The sequence below is a fragment of the Papio anubis genome, chromosome 5, assembly GCF_008728515.1.
Source record: "Papio anubis isolate 15944 chromosome 5, Panubis1.0, whole genome shotgun sequence".
Classification (NCBI taxonomy): Eukaryota; Metazoa; Chordata; class Mammalia; order Primates; family Cercopithecidae; genus Papio; species Papio anubis.
This window is the reverse complement of record NC_044980.1, coordinates 63,883,461-63,909,882: the sequence shown is the minus strand read 5'-3', so window position 1 is coordinate 63,909,882 and position 26,422 is coordinate 63,883,461. Positions and strand designations below refer to the sequence as shown.

Below are 26,422 nucleotides of genomic sequence, written 5' to 3'. Positions count from 1 at the left end.
CAATGTTGAAAATACTACATTAGCTGTAAAAATGTTCAACAGCTCCAAATTAATAAAGTGCTCAAATTAAGAGTTTTTCAAAAATGGACTGCAATGCTATAAAAAGTGACAAGTCGATTTTGTAATTACTAAGATAGAGTACTATTAAAGGCCGCCAATTAAAAAAAATAAGATAGAGTAACATTAATTCCTTTTATTTCTTAACTTATAAAACTGATAGGAAAAAAATGCAAACTAGGCCAGGTTCAGGGGCTTACGCCTGTAATCCTAGCACTTTGGTAGGCCGAGGCGGCAGATTGCCTGAGCTCAGGAGTTCCGAGACCAGCCTGGGCAACACAGTGAAACCCCATCTCTGCTAAAATACAAAAAATTAGCCGGGCATGGCGGTGTGCACCTTTAGTCCCAGCTATTCAGGAGAACTGCTTAAACCCGGGAGGCAGAGGTTGCAATGAGCTGAGATCGCACCACTGCACTCCAGTCGGGGTGACAGAGTGAGACTCCGTCTCAAAAAAAAAAAGCAAACTAAATATAGAAATATAAAAAGAAAAAAATTACTTTCAATCCCACTAAAAATAACTAACCACAACTGTACAACTGTAAATGTTATGGATATGCTTTTCTAAAATTATGGTGGACAAACAAATGCACAGAAATATTCCAAGTAAGAGTTGGGATTGCCAAAAATGTAAAATATGTCAGAAATGAATTCTTATTACATCATGTCGACATTTTTCTCAAGCTGCAGAACAATTTCCTTAAGGGCAGGATCCTCTGCCCAGTTGACTTTACTCCCCAAAATAAGGTTCTGTAAAGAAAAAAAATTGTTTTAAATTAAAGTTACAAGTACTTTAAAAATTTAACAAGATTTTAGAATATCATTTTTCACTAATCTTACCAAATAATTAACATTTACTACATGTGTAGCTCTGTGATAAGAAAAAAATGATAATACATTCTTCCTTTTTTTTTGAGTCGGAGTCTTGTTCTGTCACCCAGGCTGGAGTGCAATGGTGTGAACTTTGGCTCACTGCAACCTCCACCTCCCGGGCAGAGGATCACCTGAGGTCGGAGTTTGAGACCAGCCTGGTCAACATGGCGAAACCCTATCTCTACCAAAAATATAAAAATTAGCCAGGTGTGGTGGCAGATGCCTATAATCCCAGCTACTCAGGAGGCTGAGGCAGGAGAATTGCTTGAACCCAGGAGGAGGTTGCAGTGGGCCGAGATCACGCCACTGCACTCCAGCCTGGGCTACAGAGTGAGACTCCGTCTGAAAAAAGAAAAAAGGAAAATCAAGACCTTAAGCATTAGGTATACACACATTCCAAATATATACAAACAGACCAATATTAAACATTGAATTATTTCATCAAGATCAAAAACTAGCTGAAAGTTAAGTCAATACTGTATAATAGCATCATCAAATAGTTGGCCAGGTGCAGTGGCTCATGCCTGTAATCCCAGCAATTTGGGAGGCTAAAGTAGATGGATCACCTAAAGGTGAGGGGTTTGAGACCAGCCTAGCCAACATAGTGAAAACCTGTCTCTACTAAAAATTAAAAAATTAGCCGGGTGTGGTGGTGGGCGCCTGTAATCCCAGCTACTCAGGAGGCTGAGACAAGGGAATTGCTTGAACCAGGAGGCACAGGTTGCAGTGAGCTGAGATTGAGTCATTTCACTCCACCTTGGGCAACAAGAGTGAAACTCCATCTCAAAAAACAAAAAAAGTACTTTACTTTTCTTGCTAGTTTATATAAATGTTACCTGGAACACATGTTGAATAACGGTAGTAATTTTTATCTCCATCTGTAGGTTTTGTCGTATGATCTTTATCCCGTCTGAGTTTTCCATACTGTCCAAATCAATCTTCTGTTTGTTCTTTTCAGTCTGTATTTCTAAAAGCTTACTTTCTGAAGCTTGTTTTAATTCTGTTAGGTTAAAAATAAAATAATATACCATATATAATACCTCTACAAAGTAGGATCTTGAAAAATTATGAAGTAGATCACTTCTTGGTTATTTTAGTCAAGAGAAAAATGTTAATGAGCAGCATTTTAGGTTGCAATTTTATTATGATCTGAAAATGACTTCCCTGGTGCAAAATAACAATATTTTAATTTTGTACTTAGCAATGCCCTTAGTGAAATGTTCCAGGTATTTCTGTATGACAATAACAGCTGTCTACAGATATTTCAAGTGGTATCATGTATCAAGGGCTTATTTTGGGTTGCCAAAACAGGTAGGAAATACATATATCTTTTTCTTCTTTAATTACAAAAATGAAACATAGAAACATTTATTTTATTATTATTATTTTTGAGATGAAGTCTTACTCTGTCACCTAGGCTGGAGTGCAGTGGTGCGATCTCGGCTCACTGCAGCCTCTGCCTCCCAGGAGTTCAAGTGATTCTCCTGCCTCAGTGTCCTGAGTAGCTGAGATTACAGGTACCCGCCACCACACCTGGCTAATGTTTGTGTTTTTAGTATAGATGGGGGTTTTGCCACGTTGGCTGGGCTGGTCTCCAACTTCTGATCTCAAGTGATCCACCCACCTTGGCCTCCCAAAGTGCTGGGATTATAGGCATGAGCCACCATGCCCAACAAAATAAGATTAATTTTAAATGAAAAGTAAGCTTCCTTGGCCGAGCTCACGCCTGTAATCCCAGCACTTTGGGAGGCTGAGGTGGGCGGATCACCTGAGGTCAGGAGTTTTGAGACCAGCCCAGCCAACATGATGAAACCCCATCTCCATGATAAATACAAAAATTAGCTGGGCATGGTGGCACGTGCCTATAATCCCAGCTACTCAGGAAGCTGAGGCAGGAGAATCACTTGAACCCAGAGGCAGAGGTTGCAGTAAGCCGAGATTGCACCACTGCACTCTAGCCTGGGCAACAAGAGTGAAACTCTGTCTCAGGAAAAATAAAGTAAGATTCCCCTCTCCAGGGATAAACATCATCAACCATTTTTTGTATTACTGGAAATAGTCTAAGAATTAAACTACTTGGAAATATAAATGGATGTATTTCAGGGGCCTGTTCTTCAACATTAATGTATTAAATGAGGTTGGAATACAGTGGAAAAAATGAATCATCAAAAGGGTATAGCCTGAGCATGGGTGGCTCATTCTTATAATCCCAACACTTTGGAAGGCAGAGGCAGGAGAATCGCTATAAGTTCGAGACCACCCTGGGCAACATAGGAAGACCAAGATTCTACTTAAAAAAACGTGGGGGGAATAAACAAGATGACCAATACTACTACTGACCCTGAGATTATCTGCTAACAGGCAAATCTATATAATGTTTACAAATGACAAATCTGAGCAGGCTGCAGTGACTCACACCTGTAATCAGCACTGTGGGAGGCTGAGGAGGGTGGATCACCGGAGGTCAAGAGTTGGAGACCAATCTGGCCAACATGGTGAAACCCGTCTCTACTAAAATAGAAATTAGCAGGGCATGGTGGCAGGTGCCTGTAATCCTCGCTACTCAGGAGGCTGAGGCAGAAGAACTGCTTGAACCCGGGAGGCGGGGGTTGCAGTGAGCCGAGATCGCACCATTGCACTCCAGCCTGGGTGGCAAGAGCGAAACTCCATCTCAAAACAAAACAAAACAAAACAAAAAAAACACCACCAGCTAGGCGCAGCGCTCATGCCTGTAATCTCAGCACTTTGGGAAGCTGAGGTGGGTGGATCACCTGAGGTAGGGAGTTCGAGACCAGCCTAACCAACATGGAGAAGCCCCATCTCTACTAAAAAGACAAAATCAGCTGGGAGTGATGGCGGGTGCCTGTAATCCCAGCTACTCAGGAGGCTGAGGCAGAATTGCTGGAACCTGGCAGGTAGAGGTTGCAGTGAGCCAAGATCATGCCATTGCACTCCAGCCTGGGCAACAAGAAATTCTGTATCCAAAAAAAAAAAAAAACAAAAACAACCAACAAATCTGGCTGGGCACAGTGGATCGATCGATCACGTCTGTAATTCCAGCACTCTGGGAGGCCAAGGTGGGCAGATTACTTGAGCCCAGGAGTTTTTTTTTTTTTTTTGAGACAGAGTCTCACTCTGTCACCCAGGCTGGAGTGCAGTGCAGTGGTACGATCTCACTTACTGCAAGCTCTGCCTCCTGGGTTCACGCCATTCTCCTGCCCCAGCCTCCCATGTAGCTGGGACTACAGGCGCCCGCCACCTCGCCCAGCCAATTTTTTTGTATTTTTAGTAGAGACGGGGTTTCACCATGTTAGCCAGGATGGTCTCGATCTCCTGACCTCGTGATCCATCCGTCTCGGCCTCCCAAAGTGCTGGGATTACAGGCGTGAGCCACCGCACCCGGCTGAGCCCAGGAGTTCTATGCCAGCCTGTGTAACATGGTGAACCCTGTCTCTAGAGAAAAATAAATTTAAGAAATCTACAGAAAAAAAAACCAATTAGCCAGGCATGGTGGCATGCACCTGTAGTCCTATCTATCAGGGATCCTGAGGTGAAAGCATAGCCTGAGTCCAGGAAGTCGAGGCTGTAGCGCGCCATGAGCATGCCTCCAGCCTGAGTAACAGAACAAGACCCTGTCTCAAAAAACAAAGAAAGAGGCCAGTCACAGTGGCTTACGCCTATAATCCCAGCACTGTGGGAGGTGGAGGCGGGCAGCACACCTGAGGTGAGGAGTTCTGCCGAGACCAGCCTGGACAACATGGTGAAACCCTGTCTCTACTAAAAATACAAAAATTAGCCAGGTGTGGTAGCATGCCTGTAATCCCAGCTACTTGGGAGGCTGAGGCAGAAGAATGGCTTGAATCCAGGAGACAGAGGTTGCAGTGAGCCAAGATCACGCCACTGCACTCCAGCTTGGACAGCAAAGCGAGACTATTTCAAAACAAAAACAAACAAAGGCTGGGTGTGGTGGCTCATGCCTGTAATCCCAACACTCTGGGAGGCAGAGGTGGGTGAATCACAAGATCAGGAGTTCAAGACCAGCCTGGCCAAGATGGTGAAACCCCGTCTCTACTAAAAATACAAAAAATTAGCCAGGCATGCTGGTTGGCGCCTGTAATCCCAGCTACTCGGGAAGCTGAGGCAGAGAATTTCTTGAATCCAGGAGGCAGAGGTTGCAGTGAGCCAAGACTGCACCACGGCACTCCAGCCTGGGTGACAGAGCGAGACAGCATCTCACAAAAAAAAAAAAGAAAAAAAAAAAAAGAAATACAGGCCAGGTGCAGTAGCTCATGCCTGTAATCCTAGCACTTTGGGAGGCCAAGGCATGAGCATCACTGAGAGCAGAAGTTCAAGAAAAACCTGGGTAACACAGCAAGATTCTATGTCAACAAAAGACAAAAAAGTTAGCTGGGCATGGTGGAGTACACTTGTATTCCCAGCTATTTGCGAGCTGAGGTGGGAGGACGGCTTGAGCCCAGGAGGTCAAAGCTGCAATGACCTGCAATGAACTATGATCACGCCACTGCACTCCAGCCTGGGTGACACAGCAAGACCCTTTCTCACCAAAAAAAGAAGAAAGAAAAGAAAAGAAAAAAAGCTTTGAAGGCTGATTATCTTTTGATGGAAAATTTAAAAATTTAACTTTTCCTTTGCATACCTTTGTTTCCAAATGTTCTACAGTGTGCATTGCCTTTGATATAAACATTTCAACAGTTTCAATGCAAAAAACCATCTCATGTCATGATAAATTAAGTGAAAAGGCTGTAGATCCATACATATCATCTTATTTAGAAATTATATATGTGTGTGTGTGTATATATATACATAAAATGTTTACATGGATATGGAAAAGTCTAGAATGATAAATACCAAACTGTGGTCACACAGAAAACAGGCATGACTTTTGTGTTATAATTTACCACATCATTTTATTTTTCCCCTTCTGAGAATGTACTAATTTTGTGATTTAAAGTTCTAAAATAATGAGGCACAGCACAGTGGCTCATGCCTGTAATCCCAGCACTTTGGGAGGCCGAGGCAGGTGGATCACGTGAGATCAGGAGTTCGAGACCAGCCTGACCAACATGGTGAAACCCTGTGCCTACTAAAAATACAAAAATTTGACCAGGTGCAGTGGCTCATGCCTGTAACCAGCACTTTGAGAGGCTGACGCAGGCGGATCATCTGAGGTTCGGAGTTCAAGACCAGCCTAGCCAACATGGTGAAATCCCATCTCTACTAAAAAAATACAAAAACTAGCCAGGTGTGGTGGGACACACCTGTAATCTCAGTTACTCTGGAGGCTGAGGCACAAGAATCACTTGAACCCAGGAGGCAGAGGATACAGTGAGCCGAGATTGTACCACTGCATTCCAGCATGGGTGACAGAGTGAGATTCTTTCTCCAAAAAAAAATACCATATTAAAGAATTAAAAAAATAAAAAAATAAAAAAAAAAGGGCCTGGCGCGGTGGCTCAAGCCTGTAATCCCAGCACGTTGGGAGGCCGAGACGGGCAGATCATGAGGTCAGGAGATCGAGACCATCCTGGCTAACATGGTGAAACCCCGTCTCTACTAAAAAAATACAAAAAACTAGCCGGGCGAGGTGGCGGGCGCTTGTAGTCCCAGCTACTCGGGAGGCTGAGGCAGGAGAATGGCGTAAACCTGGGAGGCGGAGCTTGCAGTGAGCCAAAATCGCGCCACTGCACTCCAGCCTGGGTGACAGAGTGAGACTCCGTCTCAAAAAAAAAAAAAAAAGCAAAAATTAGCTGGGCGTGGTGGTGGGTGCCTGTAGTCCCAGCTACACAGGAGGCTGAGGCAGGGGAATCACTTGAATTCGGGAAGCAGAGGTTACAGTGAGCCAAGATAGTTCATTGCACTCCACCTGGGTGATAGAGCAAGACTCTGTCTCAAAAAAAACCAACAACAAACGAAAATAAAGTTCTAAAACAATGAGAATAAATAGAACAAAATGTACTTTATATCACTTTTTAAGCTGCCATGTCAAAAATTTAAAGAAATTTTGAAAGTCAGAAATTATGAAATTTCTCGGTGGCTAAGAGATCTGGCCTTATCAATCTATAAAGTAAGAAAAATGTGTTCTGCCAAAAAAAGTGTTTTACATACGCAATCTCTTCTTTCTAATATCAAGCAGTTTTTCCTCTAAATCCCAAGATTCCTGTTATTAAAAATAAAAAAGTTAAAGCACATCACTGTAGGTAAGGACAAACCTGTAATACTTAAATCACTGAGTTTTATCTACTAGCCTTAGTTATCTAAAGTTTCAGTTTTCAGTTCCTCTATTTCCACACAACAAAAGGAAGACAGTAAATTAACTTTTAAGTAGATAATGTTCAACATTAGTCAGAAATAATAGAATTTTGAAAAAAAGACAGAACTTAAGGACAGCGAATTCCAATCATAGCATTCCCTTTGGACAATCCTATTTAATCATATACATTACAGTTACCAGCAAGAAGTTGAGAGTAAAATCATGAGAATGCATAATCAGCCTAATGTGTAAGTTTACCTGCTGTGATTTCATTATTAATTTATTTAGCTCTACTAGGTGTTTCATGTTATCCATGAGCACACTGAAAAGGAAACAAAAAGATGATTTATTAAGGTTATTTGTAACTTAATTAAAAATACCTGTCATTAATGAAGGAATCAATGACTGAAAACTTACTTTCATTAAATCTACCATACACTTGGATAAAAAGTCAGTTTAACAAAATAAATCGGCCGGGCGCGGTGGCTCAAGCCTGTAATCCCAGCACTTTGGGAGGCCGAGATGGGCGGATCACGAGGTCAGGAGATCGAGACCATCCTGGCTAACACGGTGAAACCCCGTCTCTACTAAGAAATACAAAAAATAGCCGGGCGAGGTGGCGGGCGCCTGTAGTCCCAGCTACTCGGGAGGCTGAGGCCGGAGAATGGCGTGAACCCGGGAGGCGGAGCTTGCAGTGAGCTGAGATCCGGCCACTGCACTCCAGCCTGGGCGACAGAGCGAGACTCCGTCTCAAAAACAAAAACAAAAACAAAAACAAAATAAATCTGGAAAAGTTTGATGTAATCCAAATTTCTGTTGAAACTAGAGATGCATTTCCCTAGAAAAATGTTTGGTCACAGATATTGAAGAATACCAAATTTTAAAATGTGGGAACATTTCTAAAAATTTCATATTTAGAGAGGAAACACCCTGATAACTTCCTAACAAGCTGCTTTTGCTTTGAATTTATTTTTTAGAGCAATTTTAGTTTTTGTTTTGAATTTATTTTTTAGAGTAATTTTAGTTTCACAGCAAAACTGAGTGGAAGGTACAGAGATTTCTCATATACACCCTGCCCCCAACACATGCACAGCCTCTCCCATTATCAACATCCCCTACCAAAGTGGCACATTTATTACAATCAACAAACCTATATCGACACATCATTTTTACCCAAAGTCCAGATTTTACATCAAGGTGCACTCTTGCTTGTGTATATTCTATGGGTTTGTTCTTGTGACAGGGTCTTGCTCTGCCACCCAGGCTGGAGTGCAGTGGCACAATCACAACCTCAACTTCCTGGGCTTAAGCGATCATCCTGCCTCAGCCTCTGAAGCAGCTGGGATTATAGGCATACACTACCATGTCCCACTAATTTTTTAATTTTTTGTAGACACGAGGTCTCCCTATATTGCCCAGACTGGTCTGGAACTCCAGGGTTGAAGCAATCCTCCCTCTTCAGCCTCCCAAAGTGGTAGGATTATAGACATAAGCTACTGAGGTCCCGCCCATTCTCTGGGTTTTGACATATGTATAATTACATGTATCCACCATTATTGCAGCATGTAGAATAGTTTCAAGGAATAAACTGCTTTTTACCTTTACTTTGACAAATATTTTTGAGTACTTACTACATGCTTTCAAGAACTACGCCAGGTGCCAGGAATGTAAAATAAAATAAAACACAGTATCTGTTTTCAAAGAGGAAAGAATCTAGTGGAGGAGAAAAATAAAACCACAATCATACTGTAGTGCAGTAACAAACATGAACCAAAGTTATGCACAAAGTGGAATAAGGACATAAAATAATTACCTAGATCAAGTAGTTTGGTATGGTGGGAGTAAAAGGGTGTGGAATAAGACTGGGCAAAGCAGTGGCTCTCATACTTCAGAGTGCCACAGTCACATGGGAGTCTTGTTAAGTGAGGATTCCTAGTCCCCAAACTTCAGATATGCTGATTCAAGGCCCGGTTCTATGGCTCATACCTGTAATCCCGGCACGTTGGGAGGCTGAGGCAGGAGGACTGCTTGAGTTCAGGAGTTTGAGACCTGGGCAATATAGCAAGACTACATCTCTATTTAAAAAAAAAAAAAAAAGCCAGGTACAGTGGATCCCTTGAAGTCAGGATTTGCCTGGCCAACATGGCAAAATCCCATCTCTACTAAAAATACAAAAATTAGCCAGGTGTGATGGTGTGTGCCTGTAATCCCATCTACTCAGGAGACCGAGGTAGGAGAATCGCTTGAACCCGGGAGGCAGAGGTTGCAGTAAGTCAAGATCATGCCACTGCACTCCAGCCTGGATGACAGAGCAAGATTCCGTCTAAAAAAAAAAAAAAAAAAGATATGCTGATTCAGAAAGTTTGGGATAGGACCAACAATGTGATCATTATAATAGACATTATTCTGATAATCAGCCAGGTGTGAAAAACACTATAGAAGCAACTAACTGAGAAGGCCAAAAGGGGGAATCTGCATAAACCTGGGAGAGCTGAACTCATTTTTTTCTACTATTTACAGCTATATTTGGTTGTCTTAAAAGATAAATTTAGGCATATTAAAATGTAACAACTTTATTTTACCAGACAATTCATGCATCTGGCAGCACAGGATTGTAAGCTGTTTAGTGCTCTACTGTGGGAGTTGAGTGAGGAAGCTTTTATAAGGTGTTCATAGAAGAAAGACAGAAAATATAATTGGTTGGTTTAAGTGGAACATCTCTAGGTAGAGATTAGTTGGCAGTTTCTCATTGGGTAAGCTTAAGCTCCATTTTACTGTTAATAACAGGCTTACATAGGAACCCCAAGGTGCTGGAGCTTAAGGCTAAAGATGGTTCAGCCTAATGGCATTCTAGTTGTATCCCAATTAATTTTTTTTCTTAACAGTTGTAAACTTTAAAATGTGCTAATAAAACACTGCCTTAGCCTATTTGACCTTTCTGGTTTTTTTTTTTTTTTCTTTTTTTTTTGAGACAGAGTCTCACTCTGTTGCCCAGGCAGGAGTGCAGTGGTGCAATCTCAGCTCACTGCAACCTCTGCCTCCTGGGTTCAAGAGATTTTCCTGCCTTAGCCTCCCAGGTAGCTGGGATTACAGGCACCTGCCACCACGCCCGGCTAATTTTTGCATTTTTAGTAGAGATGGGGTTTTACCATGTTGGCCAGGCTGGTCTCGAACTTCTGACCTCAGAAGATCCGCCTGCCTCAGCCTCCCAAAGTGCTGGGATTATAGGCGTGAGCCACCGTGCCAGGTCTGACCCTTCTGTTGTTTTTTGGTGTCAACAGTGAAACTGGCCCAATTGTCCCACAGAACTGATGTTTATGATTTCTTTTGAATAAAGAGAAACCGACCCTCCCTGTATTAAAATTGAGAAAGTTACAATTGTCTTATCTGAGTTCCTTTCTCAGGAAACCAACCATCAGGCCTCCCAGATAGTATCAAAGAACTGAAACTTACAAGATCACACCCTCTGGACAATAAGAATCAGACCCCTCACCCATCAGGACCGCCTAACCAATTACCTGCTTCCTATTGACTAACTCCTCTTCCTTACCCCTCCCTAATTCCTGTTTTCCCATACATGGTTACATATCTTCCCTGCTATAAAAACCCTTAATTTGGCAGAGTGTGGTGGTTCATGCCTGTAATCTCAGCACTTTGGAAGGCCAACGCAGGTGGATCACTTTGAGCTCAGGAGTTCGCGACCAGCCTGGGCAACAAGGCAAAACTCCATCTCTACAAAAAATACAAAAATTAGCCAGGCACGGTGGGGTGCACCTGTAGTCCCACCTACTTGGGAGGCTGAAGTGGATTGCTTGAACCTGGCAGGTCGAGGCTGCAGTGAGCCAGGATCACGCCACTGCACTCCAGCCTGAGCAACAGAGTGAGGCCCTGTCTCAACAAAACAAGACAAAACAAAACACCCTAGATGGATTTAATTTTAGTCCATCTAGGAGATGAGACTGATCTCCCCTCTCCTTGGCTATAGTACTCAAAGCCTTCTTCCTGACAATACTCATGTCAGTGATTACATTTCTGTGCAGCAAGCAACAGAACCTAGACCAAATCCCTGACATTTCAGTAACAATATGATGAATCTGTCCTGATGTCCTGCACCCCACACCTTAAGCTCAATAATGTTCTTTTTTTTTTTTTGTCCTGAGATGGGGTCTCACTATTGCCCAGGCTAAGGTGCTGTGGCAAGATCACAGCTTACTGCAGCCCGATGACCTCCTAGAATCAAGGCAGGAGGCTGATCCTCTCCCCTCAACCTCTGGAGTAGCTAGGACTACTGGTGGCTCCACCACGCCTGGCTAATTTTTAAAAATTTTTTGTTGAGCTGAGGCCTCCCTATGTTGCCCAGGCTGATCTCAAATGCCTGGGCTCAATCTATACTCCTGCCTCAGGCTCCCAAAGTGTTGGGATTATAGGCATAAGCCTCTGTACCCAGGCTAAACTCTCCTTTTATGGGAGAGAAAAAGTTATGAGTGTTCAAATTCAGATTTTTGGATTTATGTAATCCTGGATTTAGCTGGAATATGGGGAAAACGTGTATCAGTGTGGGCTAAGATACTCAAGATAAAAGTGCCTAGATCCAGACCAGCCTGGCCAACATAGTAAAACCCCGTCTCTACGAAAAATACAAAAATTACCCAGGTGTTGTGGCAGGTACCTGTAATCCCAGCTATTCAGGAGGCTGAGGCATGAGAATCGCTTGAACCCGAGAGGTGGAGGTTGGAGTGACCTGCACTCCAGCCTGAGTGACAGAGCAAGACTCCATCTCCAAAAAAAAAAAAAAAAAAAAAAGTGCTTAAACCCATCTTAGAATTTTTCTGGTGCTCAAGGGAAGAAGGGGCTATTTTATCACAAGAGCTTTGAGAGATAAGACCTCTGAGGCCAGATATCAGGATACAGAAGACCTGACCTGCTAGTCTTTACATTACATCCCTTGGGAAATTGTTTGATCCGAACACGCTCATTTCTACCAATAAAAAATGAGGAGTACATTTCCTATCTCATTGGGTTTTGGATGGATTAAATGAGATAGCCCTGTTCCTAATTTATAGTAAATACTGAAAAAAAATGAACTTTTAAAGCTTTCCTTTAAATTTTTCCAATCTTCTGGATAAACTCTTCTGCTTCTTACAGTTACGATCCATATAGAACAAAATATCATTAGAACTATAGAAGTTGCTGTAATTTTGGGGAGGGCCTACAAAAATTTCATCACTTTCCTTATTCCCCAGATAAAGGTAGTTCGCAGTAATAATTTTTTAAAATTCACAAAACTAAAGTCACTATGCAAATCCCATCCTTACTGAATCCAGAGAAAAAGAAAATCATACCTAGACTGGGTGCTAATTTTCTCCAGGTTTTTTTTAAGTGCAGCTGAAAGTCTCATCCTATGAGAGGGAAAAAGCTTGCATTATAAAACATGGATAACATTTGTGGTACATTAAAAAAATTCCAAACATGACAAAGATTGATTTCCCTTCAAATATACATAAAACAGAAGTAGGTTTTAAAATATTATTACATGAGAAATACTTTGAGAAATAAAACATAGAAATATGAAATAACACCAAGATGGATAGGGCTGTTGCATGTGGGTATACACTGCCAGAATGAGGGGCCAGGTAAATCTGAAACCTGGCCTGAGCTGAATGAGTTCTCTGAACCATCTACTTTCAGTGGAAGGATTAAGCCACTAAAAAGATCAGGATGGGCCTGAAATAAAGGACTTAGGGAATACAAAACCATATACGACTATAAACTTTAAAACATTTTTTTTTTTGAGAGGCAGTCTTGCTCTGTCGCCCAGGATGGAGTACATAGTGGCGTGATCTCGGCTCACTGCAATCTCTGCCTCCCAGGTTTAAGTGATTCTCCTGCCTCAGCCTCCCTAGCAGCTGGGATTATAGGCTATACGCCACCACACCCGGCTAATTTTTGTATTTTTAGTAGAGACAGGGTTTTGCCACGTTGGCCAGGCTGGTCTTGAACTCCTGACCTCAGGTGATCCACACGCCTTGGCCTCCCGAAGTGCTGGGATTACAGGCGTGTGCCACTGCACCCAGCCATGTTAGGTGTATTAAACGCATTTTTCACTTACCATATTTTCAATTTACAATGGGTTTATCAGGACCTAATCCCATTGCAAATTGAGAAGCATCTGTAATGCAAATTTTCTCCCAGGGCTCAAAATTTGTGTGACCAGGCTGGGTTTGTGTAATCCCAGCATTTTGGGAAGGCTGAGGCGAGAAGATTGCTTGAGCCTAGGAGTTCAAGACCAGCCTGGGCACAGTGAGACCCCCTCTCTATAAAAAATTTTAAAAATTAGCCAAGCGTGATTGTGCATGCCTGTAGTCCCAGCTGCTCCAGAGGCTGAGGCAGGAGGACTACTTGAGCCTGGGAGGTTAAGGCTACAGTGAGCAGTGATAATGTTGCTGTACTCCAGCGTGGGCAAGAGTGAGACCGTGTCAAATTAAAAAATAGTAATAATAATAAAATTTTCGTGTGACCATTATCTAATCATCACTGTGCTTGACTAATTCATCCAGCCCAGTTAAAAGATTCCCTCCACTTTGCCCTCATACCCATTTTGCATTCAGTTCACAATGCTTATATTTAAAATGTAATAATTACCTGTCTAATGCAAGCTTTTTTATCTCAAAAGAAATTTTCACCTCTTCAATTTCATTTTCCAGGTCTTCAATTTTACTATCAAAGAAACATGAGCAAAAGAGTATCAGCAATATCAGAAAAAGACATTATTGAAATAAATGTATGAAGTAAGCCCTTAAAAAAGTAAAACACCTCTATCTAAATAAAAGTGTTCTACAGGCTCAATATACCAATGTGTATTTACACATTTAGCAAACTAATGCCCCTGAGCTACTTCACTCAGTATCTTATAAAAAGGGAGGCCAGAAAGTTATAACGTGATCACTTGTGTACATATAAATCTCCATCCCAAATTAACAACTTCCCAATATATGCATCACAAGTTATCTGGAAAAATAAACGAAAGGAAAAAGAAAAACAATGTTATAGCATAAAAAATGAGATTATGACCAGGCTCAGTGGCTCTTGCCTACAATCCCAGAACTCTGGGAGGCCAAGGTGGAGGATTACTTGAGGCCAGGAATTTGAGAACAGCCTGGGCAACAAAGTGAGGCCCCATCTCTACAAAAATTTTTTTTTTTTGAGGTGGAGTTTCGCTCTTGTTGCCCAGGCTGGAGTGCAATGGTGTGATCTCGGCTCACCGCAAACTCTGCCTCCTGGATTCAAGCAATTCTCCTGCCTCAGCCTCCTGAGTAGCTGGGATTACAGGCATGTGCCACCACACCCAGTTAATTTTGTATTTCTAGTAGAGACGGGGTTTCTCCATGTTGGTCAGGCTGGTCTTGAATTCCCGACCTCAGGTGATCCACCCACCTAGGCCTCCCAAAGCGCTGGGATTACAGGCATGAGTCACCGTGCCCGGCCCCAAAATATTTTTTAAAAAGTCAGGTTTGGTACAATGAGCCTGTAGTTCCAGCTACTCAGGAGGCTGAGGCCAGTGGATCCCTTGAACCCAGGAGGTCGTGGCTTCAGTGAACTATGATCACATCACCATACTCCAGCCTGCGTGATAGTGAGACTCCATCTCTAACAACAAGATAATAGAAAATATGATTAAATCTTAGTAAAGACCATAAACAAAATTTTTAAATATAACATACGCTTCGATTTGCTTTTCTTGCATAATTTGTTCTGGAGTTTTTTCTTCATCTGCAAATAAACAATTTTTTGAAGTTACTAACATTTTAGAAAGGTGCTGTCCAAAAGGAATATAATATAAGCCACAAGGGCAAAATACATCATTTAAAATGTCATTTCCACATTACAGAAAAGAAACAGTGAAATTTAATTTTAATATACTTATTTAACCCAATAGATCAAAAATATTATTTCTTTTTTTTTTTTTTTTTTTTGACACGGAGTCTCGCTCTGTCGCCCAGGCTGGAGTGCAGTGGCCGGATCTCAGCTCACTGCAAGCTCCACCTCCTGGGTTCACGCCATTCTCCCGCCTCAGCCTCCCGAGTAGCTGGGACCACAGGCGCCCGCCACCTCGCCCGGCTAATTTTTTGTATTTTTTAGTAGAGACGGGGTTTCACCGTGTTAGCCAGCATGGTCTCGATCTCCTGACCTCGTGATCCACCCATCTCGGCCTCCCAAAGTGCTGGGATTACAGGCTTGAGCCACCGCGCCCGGCCCAAAAATATTATTTCAATGTGCAGTCAGTTTAACATTACTAATGACATATTTCACATTATTCTGTCTGTATTTTACATTTACAGCCCATCTCAATGATGACTAACCACATTGCTTGAGTCCAGGAGTTTGAGACCAGCCTGGGAGACATAGCGAAACTCTGTCTCTACTGAAAATTAGCCAGGCACGATAGTGCATGCCTGTAGTCCCAGCTACTCGGGAGGCTGAGGTGGGAGGATCGATTGAGCCCACGAGGTAGGGGTTGCAGTGAGCCAAAATCTTACTAGCTACACTCCAGCCTGGGTCGCTGAGCAAGATCATCTCACTATGATGATGGAAATGTTTCATATCTATGCTACCCCATAAGTTAGCCACTGGTCACATGTGGCAACTAAGCATTTGATATACACTTAATTTTAAATTTTATTTCATTTTAATTAGCTTTAAAAAGCCACATGTGTGGCCAGCAGTGGTGGCTCACACCTGTAATCCCAGTACTTTGGGAGGCCGAGGCAGGTGGATCACCTGAGGTCAGGAGTTAAGAGACCAGCCTGGCCACCATGGTGAAACCCCGTCTCTACTAAAAATACAAAAAATTAGCCAGGCGTGGTGGCAGGTGCCTGTTTTCCCAGCTACCTGGGAGGCTGAAGCAAGAGAATCCCTTGAACCCAGGAGGTGGAGGTTGCACAGAGCCGAGATCGAGTCATTGCACTCCAGCATGGGGGACAAGAGCAAGACTCCATCTCAAAAAAAAAAAAAAAAAAAAGTCACTTGTGGCTAGTGGTTACCCCATCAGACAATACAACTCTAGAAGACAATTCCATAGTAACAAAAATCAAATTGGTGGTTGCTGGAGGAAAGGGTGGGGACTGACTGTGAAGCGGCACGTGGGATTATTTTGGTATGAAAATGTTCTGGCTGGGCACAGTGGCTCACGCCTGTAATCCCAACACTTTGGGAGGCCGAGGTGGGTGAATCATGAGGTCAGGAGTTCAAGATCCGCCTGGCCAAGGTGGTGAAACCCTGTCTCTACTAAAAATACAAAAATTAGCTGGCCATGGTGGCAGGCGTCTGTAATCCCAGCTACTTGACAGGCTGAGGCGGTGAACCCGGGAGGCGGAGGTTGCAGTAAGCCGAGATCTTGCCACTGCACTCCAAGACTCCATCCAAAAAAAAGAAAAAAGAAAAAAAGAAAATGTTCTGTATCTTTTTTTTTTTTTTGGGAGACAGGGTCTCCTTCTTTTACTGAGGCTGGAATGCAGTGGTGTGATCTTGGCTCACTGCAGCCTTGATATTCCAGGCTCAAGCAATCCTCCTACCCCAGCTGGGTGGGACTACAGGCACATGGTACCACATCTGGCCAATTTGATTTTTTAGAGATGGGGTCTCACTATGTTTCCCAGGCTGGTTGTCCTGGGCTCAAGCAATCATCTCGTGTTGGACCCTCAAAGTGCTGGGATTACAGATTGATCCACCACGCTCAGCCGAAAATGTTCTGTATCTTGATTGTGGTAGTGATTATACAGATTTAGAAATTTGTCAAAACTCATCAAATTGTACCCTTAAAATAGATCCCTTTATTGTAAAAAACAATCCTTTAACCAATAAAGTCTCAGTTATATATATATATATATATATATTTTTTTTTTTTTTGAGACAGAGTTTTGCTCTTGTTGCCCAGGCCAGAGTGCAGTGGCGCAATCTCGGGTCACTGCAACCTCTGCCTCCCGGGTTCAAGCGATTCTCCTGCCTCAGTCTCCCAAGTAGCTGGGATTATAGGCATGCACCACCACGCCCGGCTAATTTTGTATCTTTAGTAGAGATGGGGTTTCTCCATGTTAGTGAGGCTGATCTCGAACTCCTGACCTCAGCTGATCCACCTGCCTCGGCCTCCCAAAGTGTTGGGATTACAGGCGTGAGCTACCATGCCTGGCCATATATATATTTTTTAAACAGTAAAAGAATCAATACTTATTTCTCTATTGATTGCTTGACAGTCTCACTCTATTGCCCAGTGGAGTGAAGTACAGTACAGTGATTCAATCACTTGAGCCCAGTGAGTCCCAGCTGGGACTACAGGTATGTATCACCATATCCGGTTAAGTTTTTTCATTTTTGTAGGGACGAAGTCTCACTTTGTTGCCCAGGCCAATCTCAAACTCTTAGCTTCAAGTGATCTTCCTATCTTGGCCTCTAAAAGATCAGATAGTCAATTTTAGATAAACATCTTCTTTCAAAGGCTACAACTAAACTTCCTGTGACCTGCCTTACATCTGTCTTCTCCTAGGTACAGAAATTCTACAATGTTAACTAAATCTAGGTTTTGGATGTCATAATCCCTTAAAAATGGTACTAGCTATACAGAGAACAAAAAGACTACTGGAATGTAAACTCTTCTCATTTGGATCTGAGCTCTAAAATTATCTTCTTAGAGAAGCCATCCCTATGAAAAGAAGCCCCTCCCTCTTATCATGCCTTGTTTCCTTCACCATACTTACCATACTTCATAAATATCTTGCATGTTTACCAGTTTTGCTACACTAGAACATATATAAACAATTTTTGGTAAAGTTAATTTTATTTTTCCTCGAGAACTGTTAATCATCAAATTCACAAAATCTTATTTGAGGCCAGGTGTGGTGGCAAAACCCTGTTTCTACAAAAAAATACAGAAAATTAGTCAGGCGTGGTAGCATGTGCCTGTGGTCCCAGTTACTTGGGAGGCTGAGGTGGGAGGACTGCTGGAGCCCAGGAGGCTGAGGCTGCAGTAAACCGGAGACTGCGCCACTGCATTCCAGCCTGGGTGACAGCAAGATCCTGTCTCAAAAAAACAAACAAACAAACAACAAAACCCTAATTTGAAAATGAAAATACTTACTTGCATCAATCATTGATTTATATTCTAAGAGCTGTTGTTTTGTCTGTGCTCTCAGCCTGAAAACAGATAAAGAGAATATAAAGTCACATATTTATTAAGGTTTTACTCATTACCGTATGACGAACCAACTCATTCTTTTTCGGAAGCTGATATCACAAAATACATACAAATAATTAAACTCATAATTACAAACTTCTAATTTGGCCCCATTTTATTTAAAATGGGTATAAAGAATTTCAAGGCCTCAGAGGAAGACACAAAATGGAATACACTGGGAAAACAGCATCTGTAAGGAAAAGTTAAAAAATTGGCATTTAAGATTATTTTTAATAGGCCAGACTGAACTAAGGATGCAATACAAAGAAGAGACCAAACTGATTAAACCCCAAACCACTGTAATTATTTACAAATACAGATGTTATCAGGAGATACAGAAAAATAACAAAGATACTAATCCTTGGATTCACTTAGTTTTTCAATTGTTCTATAAATCCAAAAATCATACATAAGTAGAAAAACAGGCCGGGCGCGGTGGCTCAAGCCTGTAATCCCAGCACTTTGGGAGGCTGAGACGGGCGGATCACGAGGTCAGGAGATCGAGACCATCCTGGCTAACACGGTGAAACCCCGTCTCTACTAAAAAAATACAAAAAACTAGCTGGGCGAGGTGGTGGGCGCCTGTACTCCCAGCTACTCGGGAGGCTGAGGCAGGAGAATGGCGTGAACCCGGGAGGCAGAGCTTGCAGTGAGCCGAGATCGCGCCACTGCACTCCAGCCTGGACGACAGAGCGAGACTCCGTCTCAAAAAAAAAAAAAAGAAAAAAGAAAAACAATGAGTAAATGGTAATTTAAGATGACAGCAAGGGTAAGGAGGAAAAAGCAATAAAAAAGAAATAGGTATGTTTTCATTATCCAAAACATTTAAAAAAGAAAAAAAGGTAATTAATTTTTTTTTTTTGAGTCAAGAGTCTTGCTCTGTTGCCCAGGCTGGAGTGCAATGGCACAATCTTCGGCTCACTGCAACCTCTGCCTCCCGGGTTCAACCAATTCTCTTGCCTCAGCCTCCTGAGTAGCTGGGATTACAGGAGCCTGCCACCACGCCCAGCTAATTGTTGTATTTTTAGTAGAGACGGGGTTTCACCATACTGGCCAGGCTGGTCTCGAACTCCCTACCTCGTGATCTGCCCACCTCAGCCTCCCAAATAAATTATATTTACAAAATAGTTCACACTTGCATGACAGTTTCATAATTCTGAAACTTTTGCCTTTATTTTCTTATTTATTTATATTTCCTGAGACAGAGTCTTGCTCTGTCACTCAGGCTGGAGTGCAGTGGCACGATCTCGGCTCAATGCAACCTCTGCCTCCTGGGTTCAAGTGATTCTCCTGCCTCAGTCTCTCAAGTAGTTAGGATTACAGGTGAGCGCCACCACACCCAGCTAATTTTTGTATTTTTAGTAGAGAGGGGGTTTCACCATGTTGGCCAGGCTGGTCTGAACTCCTGACTTCAGGTGATCCATCCGCCTGGGCCTCCCAAAGTGTTGAGATTACAGGCGTGACCCACCGCGCCCGACCCATAACGATTTTTTTAAAACTACCTTTATGATATAGAACAGAGGACCGCACATTTTTTTCTGTAAAGGACCTGATGGCAATTTTTTTAGGGTTTGTGAGTCACATGGTCTCTGTTTTAGCTACTCAATTCCACCCTTGTGCAGGAAAGTTGTATTCCAATAAAACTATTTATGGAAACTGAAATTTTAATTTCTGATAGAGTTCAAGTATTATGAAATATTTTTATTATCTTTTCCCTGCAACCACATAAACATAAAAACTACGCTTAGCTTGAGTGGTCACACAAAAATAGGCAGTTAGGCAGATTTGGCCCAGGACCTTCTCCTGCTCACTGGTTTGGAAGACGGATGTCCCTTCTCATCGAATCTTCCCCAGCAACCGCTTAGTGGAAAAGTATAAACATCATCCGCTTAGTAGAATATATAACATATAAAGCTTCTGGGTTACGAAGGGGTCGTAGTTCTAAAAGAAAAGGTAGGGACACCTTCCTTTCAATTTAGGTCTGGTATTCAACTTGCCTGTAAACCGGGGGCGCAGGGGGGAAACAGGAGGAGAAATTACAGCTTCTAAGGACTTTCCAAGGGCCCGGGACACTGTGCTCAACACTTTCCTAGACTGTCTCATTTAACCCTTATAACCTGTCTACCAGGGGGTCATTTTTCTCTCCTTTTCGCTGATGAAGAAAGAACTTCAAGAGTTTAAGTGAATGAGGCTGTCACGGAGACATGACGTGACCGAGCGTGAATTCGAACCCTAGCCCTTCTGAGCAAAGGGCGGAGTTCCGGGCCACAACACCCACTTGGCCCCGGCTGAGGCGGCCAAAGGGAACAACCTGAGGAGCAGGGTCATGCGGTCCTCGCTGGGCGCCGCCTGGGCGCCGGCGACCTGCGGCGGCCCGCCTGCCCCGCCTTCCTCTCCGGAGTCCGCGGGCTCGTCGGTGGCTTGCATCTGGGGCTGTTCCTCCATTGCTGGTTGAGGGGAAAGGCTACCACTCAGCAGGAAAACTCCGTTCAGAAGACGTCGCTTTTCCCGCCACTAAATTGACGCCGGGAAAAGGCCCGAGAGCCCCGCCTCTTCCGCCCAGGGCCCCACCCTTTCCGCCTGGGCTTTCGGTTGCCGCGGCTGCTTCTCGCTCCTTTTTCATCCGGGCTCTGCTGGTGAAAATAACTGCAGACCACTGGTAAAAAGTTGGAATAGCTTTCGTTAAGCGTCAGATGTGTAGAGTTTTGAGCTAGGGGCTGGACTAGAGACGTTGGGACACCTCCCGGGAACAGCAGCCTCGGGGGGAAAATCTCCTGACCTAAGTGGTCATTCGGCCTTGGTGCTGGGACACGTGAGTGCGGCCACAGCTGTGTGTCCACCCATCTTGGCACTTCTTTTCCGTCCGCTGCCTTTGAAGATGGGTGTGCCCGGCAGGCTGTGAAAGATAAACATTAGAGGGTTGCTTAGAAGACTTTTTTGACCTGAACCCATGAGGTGCATACCTTTCGTTTGGCGGGGAAACCAGTGGCTTCTGAAGTTCAGGGATATCCACGGGCCACAAGTGCGAGGCATTGCAGACATTTCGAACCCAGACTTCCAGCCTGGAGACATCCACACGCTTTAAATTTCTTGCACTGATACTTCATTCTGTCATTATGACTGGCACCACTCGTAACTGAGAGTTGGGTGCCCTCAAGTTTTCAGTGTCTGCAGGGTACCTTTGAGCTTTCTTAGCTGTGTAGTGAGTGGGGGGAATGGAGAAAATGAAGGACAAATGACTGATTTGTAGTTTTTCGTTAGAGTCGGCCGTGTAAGGGACACAGCCCTTCCCGCACAAGCACAGCAGCTTGAACCTCTTTGAACAAGAGAGTCGAGAGTTCTTTTACAGCTAATTACTCCCTAGTTAATCTTGATCATACTGTGCTGTTTTCTTCCTCTGCATTATTAATGTAATACGACTCCTGATAAAAGTTAAATTCGCCGGGCGTGGTGGCTCACCCCTGCAATCCCAGCACTTTGGGGGCTGAGGCGGGTGGATCACCTGAAGTCAGGAGTTCGAGACCAGCCAGGCTAACATGGTGAAACCCCATCTCTACTAAAAATGCAAAAAAGACTGTCTCAAAAATTTTTTTATAAAAATAATAATGCAGTGGTTATCCAACGTGAGAATTCGGAGGAGACCTTGTTAAAACACATTTCTGGGTGTCCCTAGGGTTCTGATTTGCATTTGTAGCAAGTTCCCAGGTAAAGTTGCTGTTGCTTATTGATGAGGACACTTTGAGAACCACCACCATAAAGGGTCATAAAACGCAATTAAAAAAAAAAAAAACCACAGTAAAACAAAAACGGTGGGTATAAGGCCTGGCACGGTGGCTCATGCCTATAATCTTAGCACTTTGGGAAGGCAAGGCAGGCAGATCACTTGAGGCCAGGAGTCTGAGACCAGCATGGCCAACATCGTGAAACCCCATCTGTACTAAAAACACAAAAATTAATCGGGCACAGGGGCACAAGCTTGTAATCCCAGATACTCCGGAGGCTGAGACAGAAAAATCGCTTGAACCAGGGAGGCTGAGGTTGCAGTGAGCCAAGATAGCACCATTGCACTCCAACCTGAGTGATAGAGTGAAACCCTGTCTGAGGCGGGGGGAGGGTGGGTGTGGGTAGCGAGCTATCCATTAGAAAGTCAATAGTAAAGGTAGAAGAGATGATAGAAAACTACCATATTACCAGGGAGATAAATGTCAGGAAAGTATAATTAATGAGTGCAAAAACTAGAGACCAGCACTTTATAGGAATGTTACAGCTAATGGTTACCACCTTAACCAGATGGTCAAAATTGGTATCAAAAATGGTGTAACAATCTGATGTCTGACCCTAATATAATGCGTGAGTTGTACAGATCACCTTTATTGCCATGTGTAACCTGAACTTTCCTGAAAACATGAGACAAGAAATCCAGAATGAGGAACATTCTACAAGACAATTCATGTCTATGTCCTGAAACACAGAAAGCAGGGCGGTTGTTGTTCTATATGGAAAAACAAACCATGATTGAATCTTGGATTGGAAAAGGAAAGAAAAAAAAGCCCTAATACATTTTTGGAACAATTGAGGAAATTTGAATGTGTTCTGCATATTAGATATTAAATTATCAGTTTTCTTAGTGTGATACGATTGTGGTAGGCTTTTGTTTTGTTTTGTTTTGTTTTGTTTTAGAGTCACTGTCTCACTCAGGTTGAGCCACAGGCCACCATGCCTGGCTAATTATTTTTCGTAGAGACGGTGTCTTGCTCTGTTGCCCAGGCTGGTCTTAAACTCCTGGCCTCAATCGATCCGCCTATCCTGGCCTCCCAAGACACTGGGATTATACCGCCGGTGCAGTGGCTCAGGCCAGTGATCCCAGCACTTTGGGAGGCTGAGGCAAGAGGATCTGTCGAGCCCAGGAGTTTGAGACCAGCCTGGCCAAGATTTAAAACAAAAACAATCATGGGATTACAGATGTGAGCCATCGTGTTAGCAGAAAGATGCCTTTTTAACATGCCACATCTTCAGTAACATTAAAAATCACCAGGCACACTTGGTTTCTCAACCAAGGAAAGCACATACCTTTCCTTCCTTTCTTTACTTTCCTTTTTTCCTTACTGTTCTAAAGCTTTTTAATAAACTTTCACTCCTGCTCTGAAACTTGCCTGGGTCTCTCCTGCATTACACCCCTCAGTCAAATCCTTTCTTCTGAGGAGGCAAGAATTGAAAATTCTAAAAACAAAAAAAGTCAAGCTGACAAAAAAAAAAAATCTCAAAAGATATTGACTGGCCAGGTGCGGTGGCTCACGCCTTTAATCCCAGCACTTTGCGAGGCCGCAGTGAGCGGATCACGAAGTCAGGAGTTCGAGACCAGCCTGACGACATGGTGAAACCCCATCTCTACTAAAATTACAAAAATTAGCCAGGCGTGGTGGCATACGCCTGTAACCCCAGCTACTCAGGAGGCTGAGGCAGGAGAATCTGGGAGACAGAGGTTGCAGTGAGCCAAGATCAGGCCACTGCACTCCAGCCTGAGCAACAGAGACTCTGTCTCAAAAAAAGAAAAAGAAAAAGAAAAAGATATTGACTGGCCAGGTGCGGTAGCTCGTGCCTGTAATGCCTGTAATCCCAACACTTTGGGAGGCCGAGGCTGGCGGACCACTTGAGGTCAGTAGTTCGAGACCAGCCTGGCCATGGTGAAACCCCATCTCCACTAAAAATACAAAAATCAGCTATACGTGGTGGTGAACGCCAGTAATCCCAGCTACTCCGGAGGCTGAGGCAGGAGAATCGCTTGAACCAGGGAGGCAGAGGTTGCAATGAGCCGAGATTGTGCTAGTGCACTACAGCCTGGGCAACAGAGGGAGACTGTTTAAAAAAAAAAAAAAGTACATACGGTGGTATAGGGACAGAGCCGGGTTACAGAATTTTCTGGGGTTTAAATACCCTCTAGAGATTTCCTATTGGCCACTTGGTATACAGCCCATGCAAATAGTGTCCCACAATTAGTCTGATTGGTTGCAGAAAGCAGCCAATCAGAGGTACTTTCAATTTTCCATCTGCCACACAGAAAAAGGGGTGGGGGGGTTTCCAAAGGGAGTACCCTCAGGTCCGTTTGTTATTTAAATGTGGAAAGTTGGGGTTTTCCTTTTGATTTAGTTGTAGAACGTCAGCGTGCATCTGCCTTAGGTTCCCTGCTTCCAGATCCTGTCCTATTGCCTCACTTTCATGACTAAAATATAGAAAATATTTAAACTAGAAAATAAAAGGGGATGGTGGGGAAAAAAAGCTAAAACCACGAAATAAAAATGGTAGAAATGGTAACACCAAAAACTAGTTCTTTCAAAAGGCCAATGAAATAACCCCATGGGCCAGTCTCATGAGAAAACAAAAGTACTCAACATCAGTACTGAGAAAGAAGATATAACTGCACATTCAGAAGAGATTAATTTTGTCATGGTCGTTTACAGCCGTAACTTTAAAAAATCTAGAACGGATTTTTTTTTCCTTTTTTTTTTTTTCTTTTTTTTTTTGTACGAGGCACGCTCTTGCTGTGTCATCTAGCTTGGAGTGCAGTAGCACGAGCATAACTTATTACAGCCTCAAACTCCTGGGTTCTAGTGATCCTCCTTCCTTAGCATTCTAAGTAGCTAGGTCTACAGGCACATACCACCATGACTGCTGGGCTAATTTTTAAAATTTTATAATTTTTTTTTCTAATAGAGACAGGGTCTCACCCGACTCAGCCTCCTAAAGTGCTAAGAGTCTATTTTTTATATTTTTTTAGAGACAGGGTCTCACTATGTTACCCAGGTCAGTCTTGAACTCCTGGCCTCAAGCAATCCTCCTGCCTCAGCATCCCAAAGTGCTAGGATTATAGGCGTGAGCCACCAAACATGGACATAATTTTCTATTAATGTAGGGGAGGAACATCTCTAAAAGAGCGATTGTATCATACAGAGAAAAATCTTTTTTTAAAAAATTTATTTATTATTATTATTATACTTTAAGTTCTAGGGTACATGTGCATAACGTGCAGGTTTGTTACATATGTATACTTGTGCCATGTTGCTGTGCTGCAAGAAAAATCTTTAGAAGAGACCAAAAATGCATGGAATATTTACCATTTTATTTTTTGAGACAGGGTCTGACTCCCACACCCAGGCTGGAGTGCAGTCGTGCGATCTTGGCTCACTATAGTTTTGACTTCCCTGACTCAGGTGATTCTCCCACCTCAGCCTCCTGGGTAGCTGGGACCACAGGTGCACTCCAGTACCCCTGGCTAATTTTTGTGCAGATGGGATTTCGCCATGTTTCCCTGGCTGGTCTCGAGCTTCTGGGCTCAAGCAACGCACCTGCCTCAGTCTTGCAAAGTGCTGGGATTACAGGTGTGAGCTACTGTGCCTGGCCTATTATATTTAATAGCTCCAGGACAAACGACTTCACTGTTTAATTTAGCTAGTTTCCAATGAATGAATGGGGACTTCAAATGATTGTAAGGCTTTAAAAAGATGAAACTGGCCGGGTGTGGTGGCTCACGCTTGTAGTCTCAGCACTTTGGGAGGCCTGATCACCTGAGGTCTGGAGTTCGAGACCAGCCTGACCAACATGAAGAAACCCCGTCTCTACTAAAAATACAAAAATAGCAGGGCATGGTGGTGCATGCCTGTAATCCCAGCTACTCGGGAGGCTGAGGCAGGAGAATCACTTGAACTGGGGAGGCGGAGGTTGCAGTGAGCCAAGATAGCGCCACTGCACTCCAGCCTGGGCAACAGAACGAGACTCCGTTTCAAAAAACAAACAACAACAACAACAAAAAAGGAACTTTTTGGTAAGTATACACAATTTTAAAGTTTTTATAGAAAAGTGTTTGGTAGTACCCCCATATATTTGGTAAGCCTTATCTTAACTGATAAACTGGTAAAACTGTATTATCACAGGAAAAAACAAGATCAGGGAAGAATAGATGGGCATTGAAGATATTTCAAGTTGGACAAGGAGGGTTTCA

At 43.2% G+C, this 26,422-nt stretch overlaps 1 protein-coding gene across 1 annotated transcript; it reads right to left on the bottom strand.

The window, feature by feature from the left end:
• CENPH (centromere protein H) lies at positions 1–20,965 on the bottom strand. Its single transcript, XM_003899760.5, has 9 exons — positions 20,738–20,965; positions 18,331–18,386; positions 14,921–14,969; positions 13,842–13,916; positions 12,542–12,598; positions 7,458–7,521; positions 7,055–7,106; positions 1,765–1,928; positions 1–805 (listed from the first exon to the last, which is right to left on the bottom strand). The coding sequence occupies exons 1-9, from the start codon at positions 20,869–20,871 to the stop codon at positions 713–715; spliced, it is 744 nt and encodes a 247-aa protein (XP_003899809.2). The 5' UTR covers positions 20,872–20,965; the 3' UTR covers positions 1–712.
• Between the last annotated feature and the right edge of the window lie 5,457 nt (positions 20,966–26,422).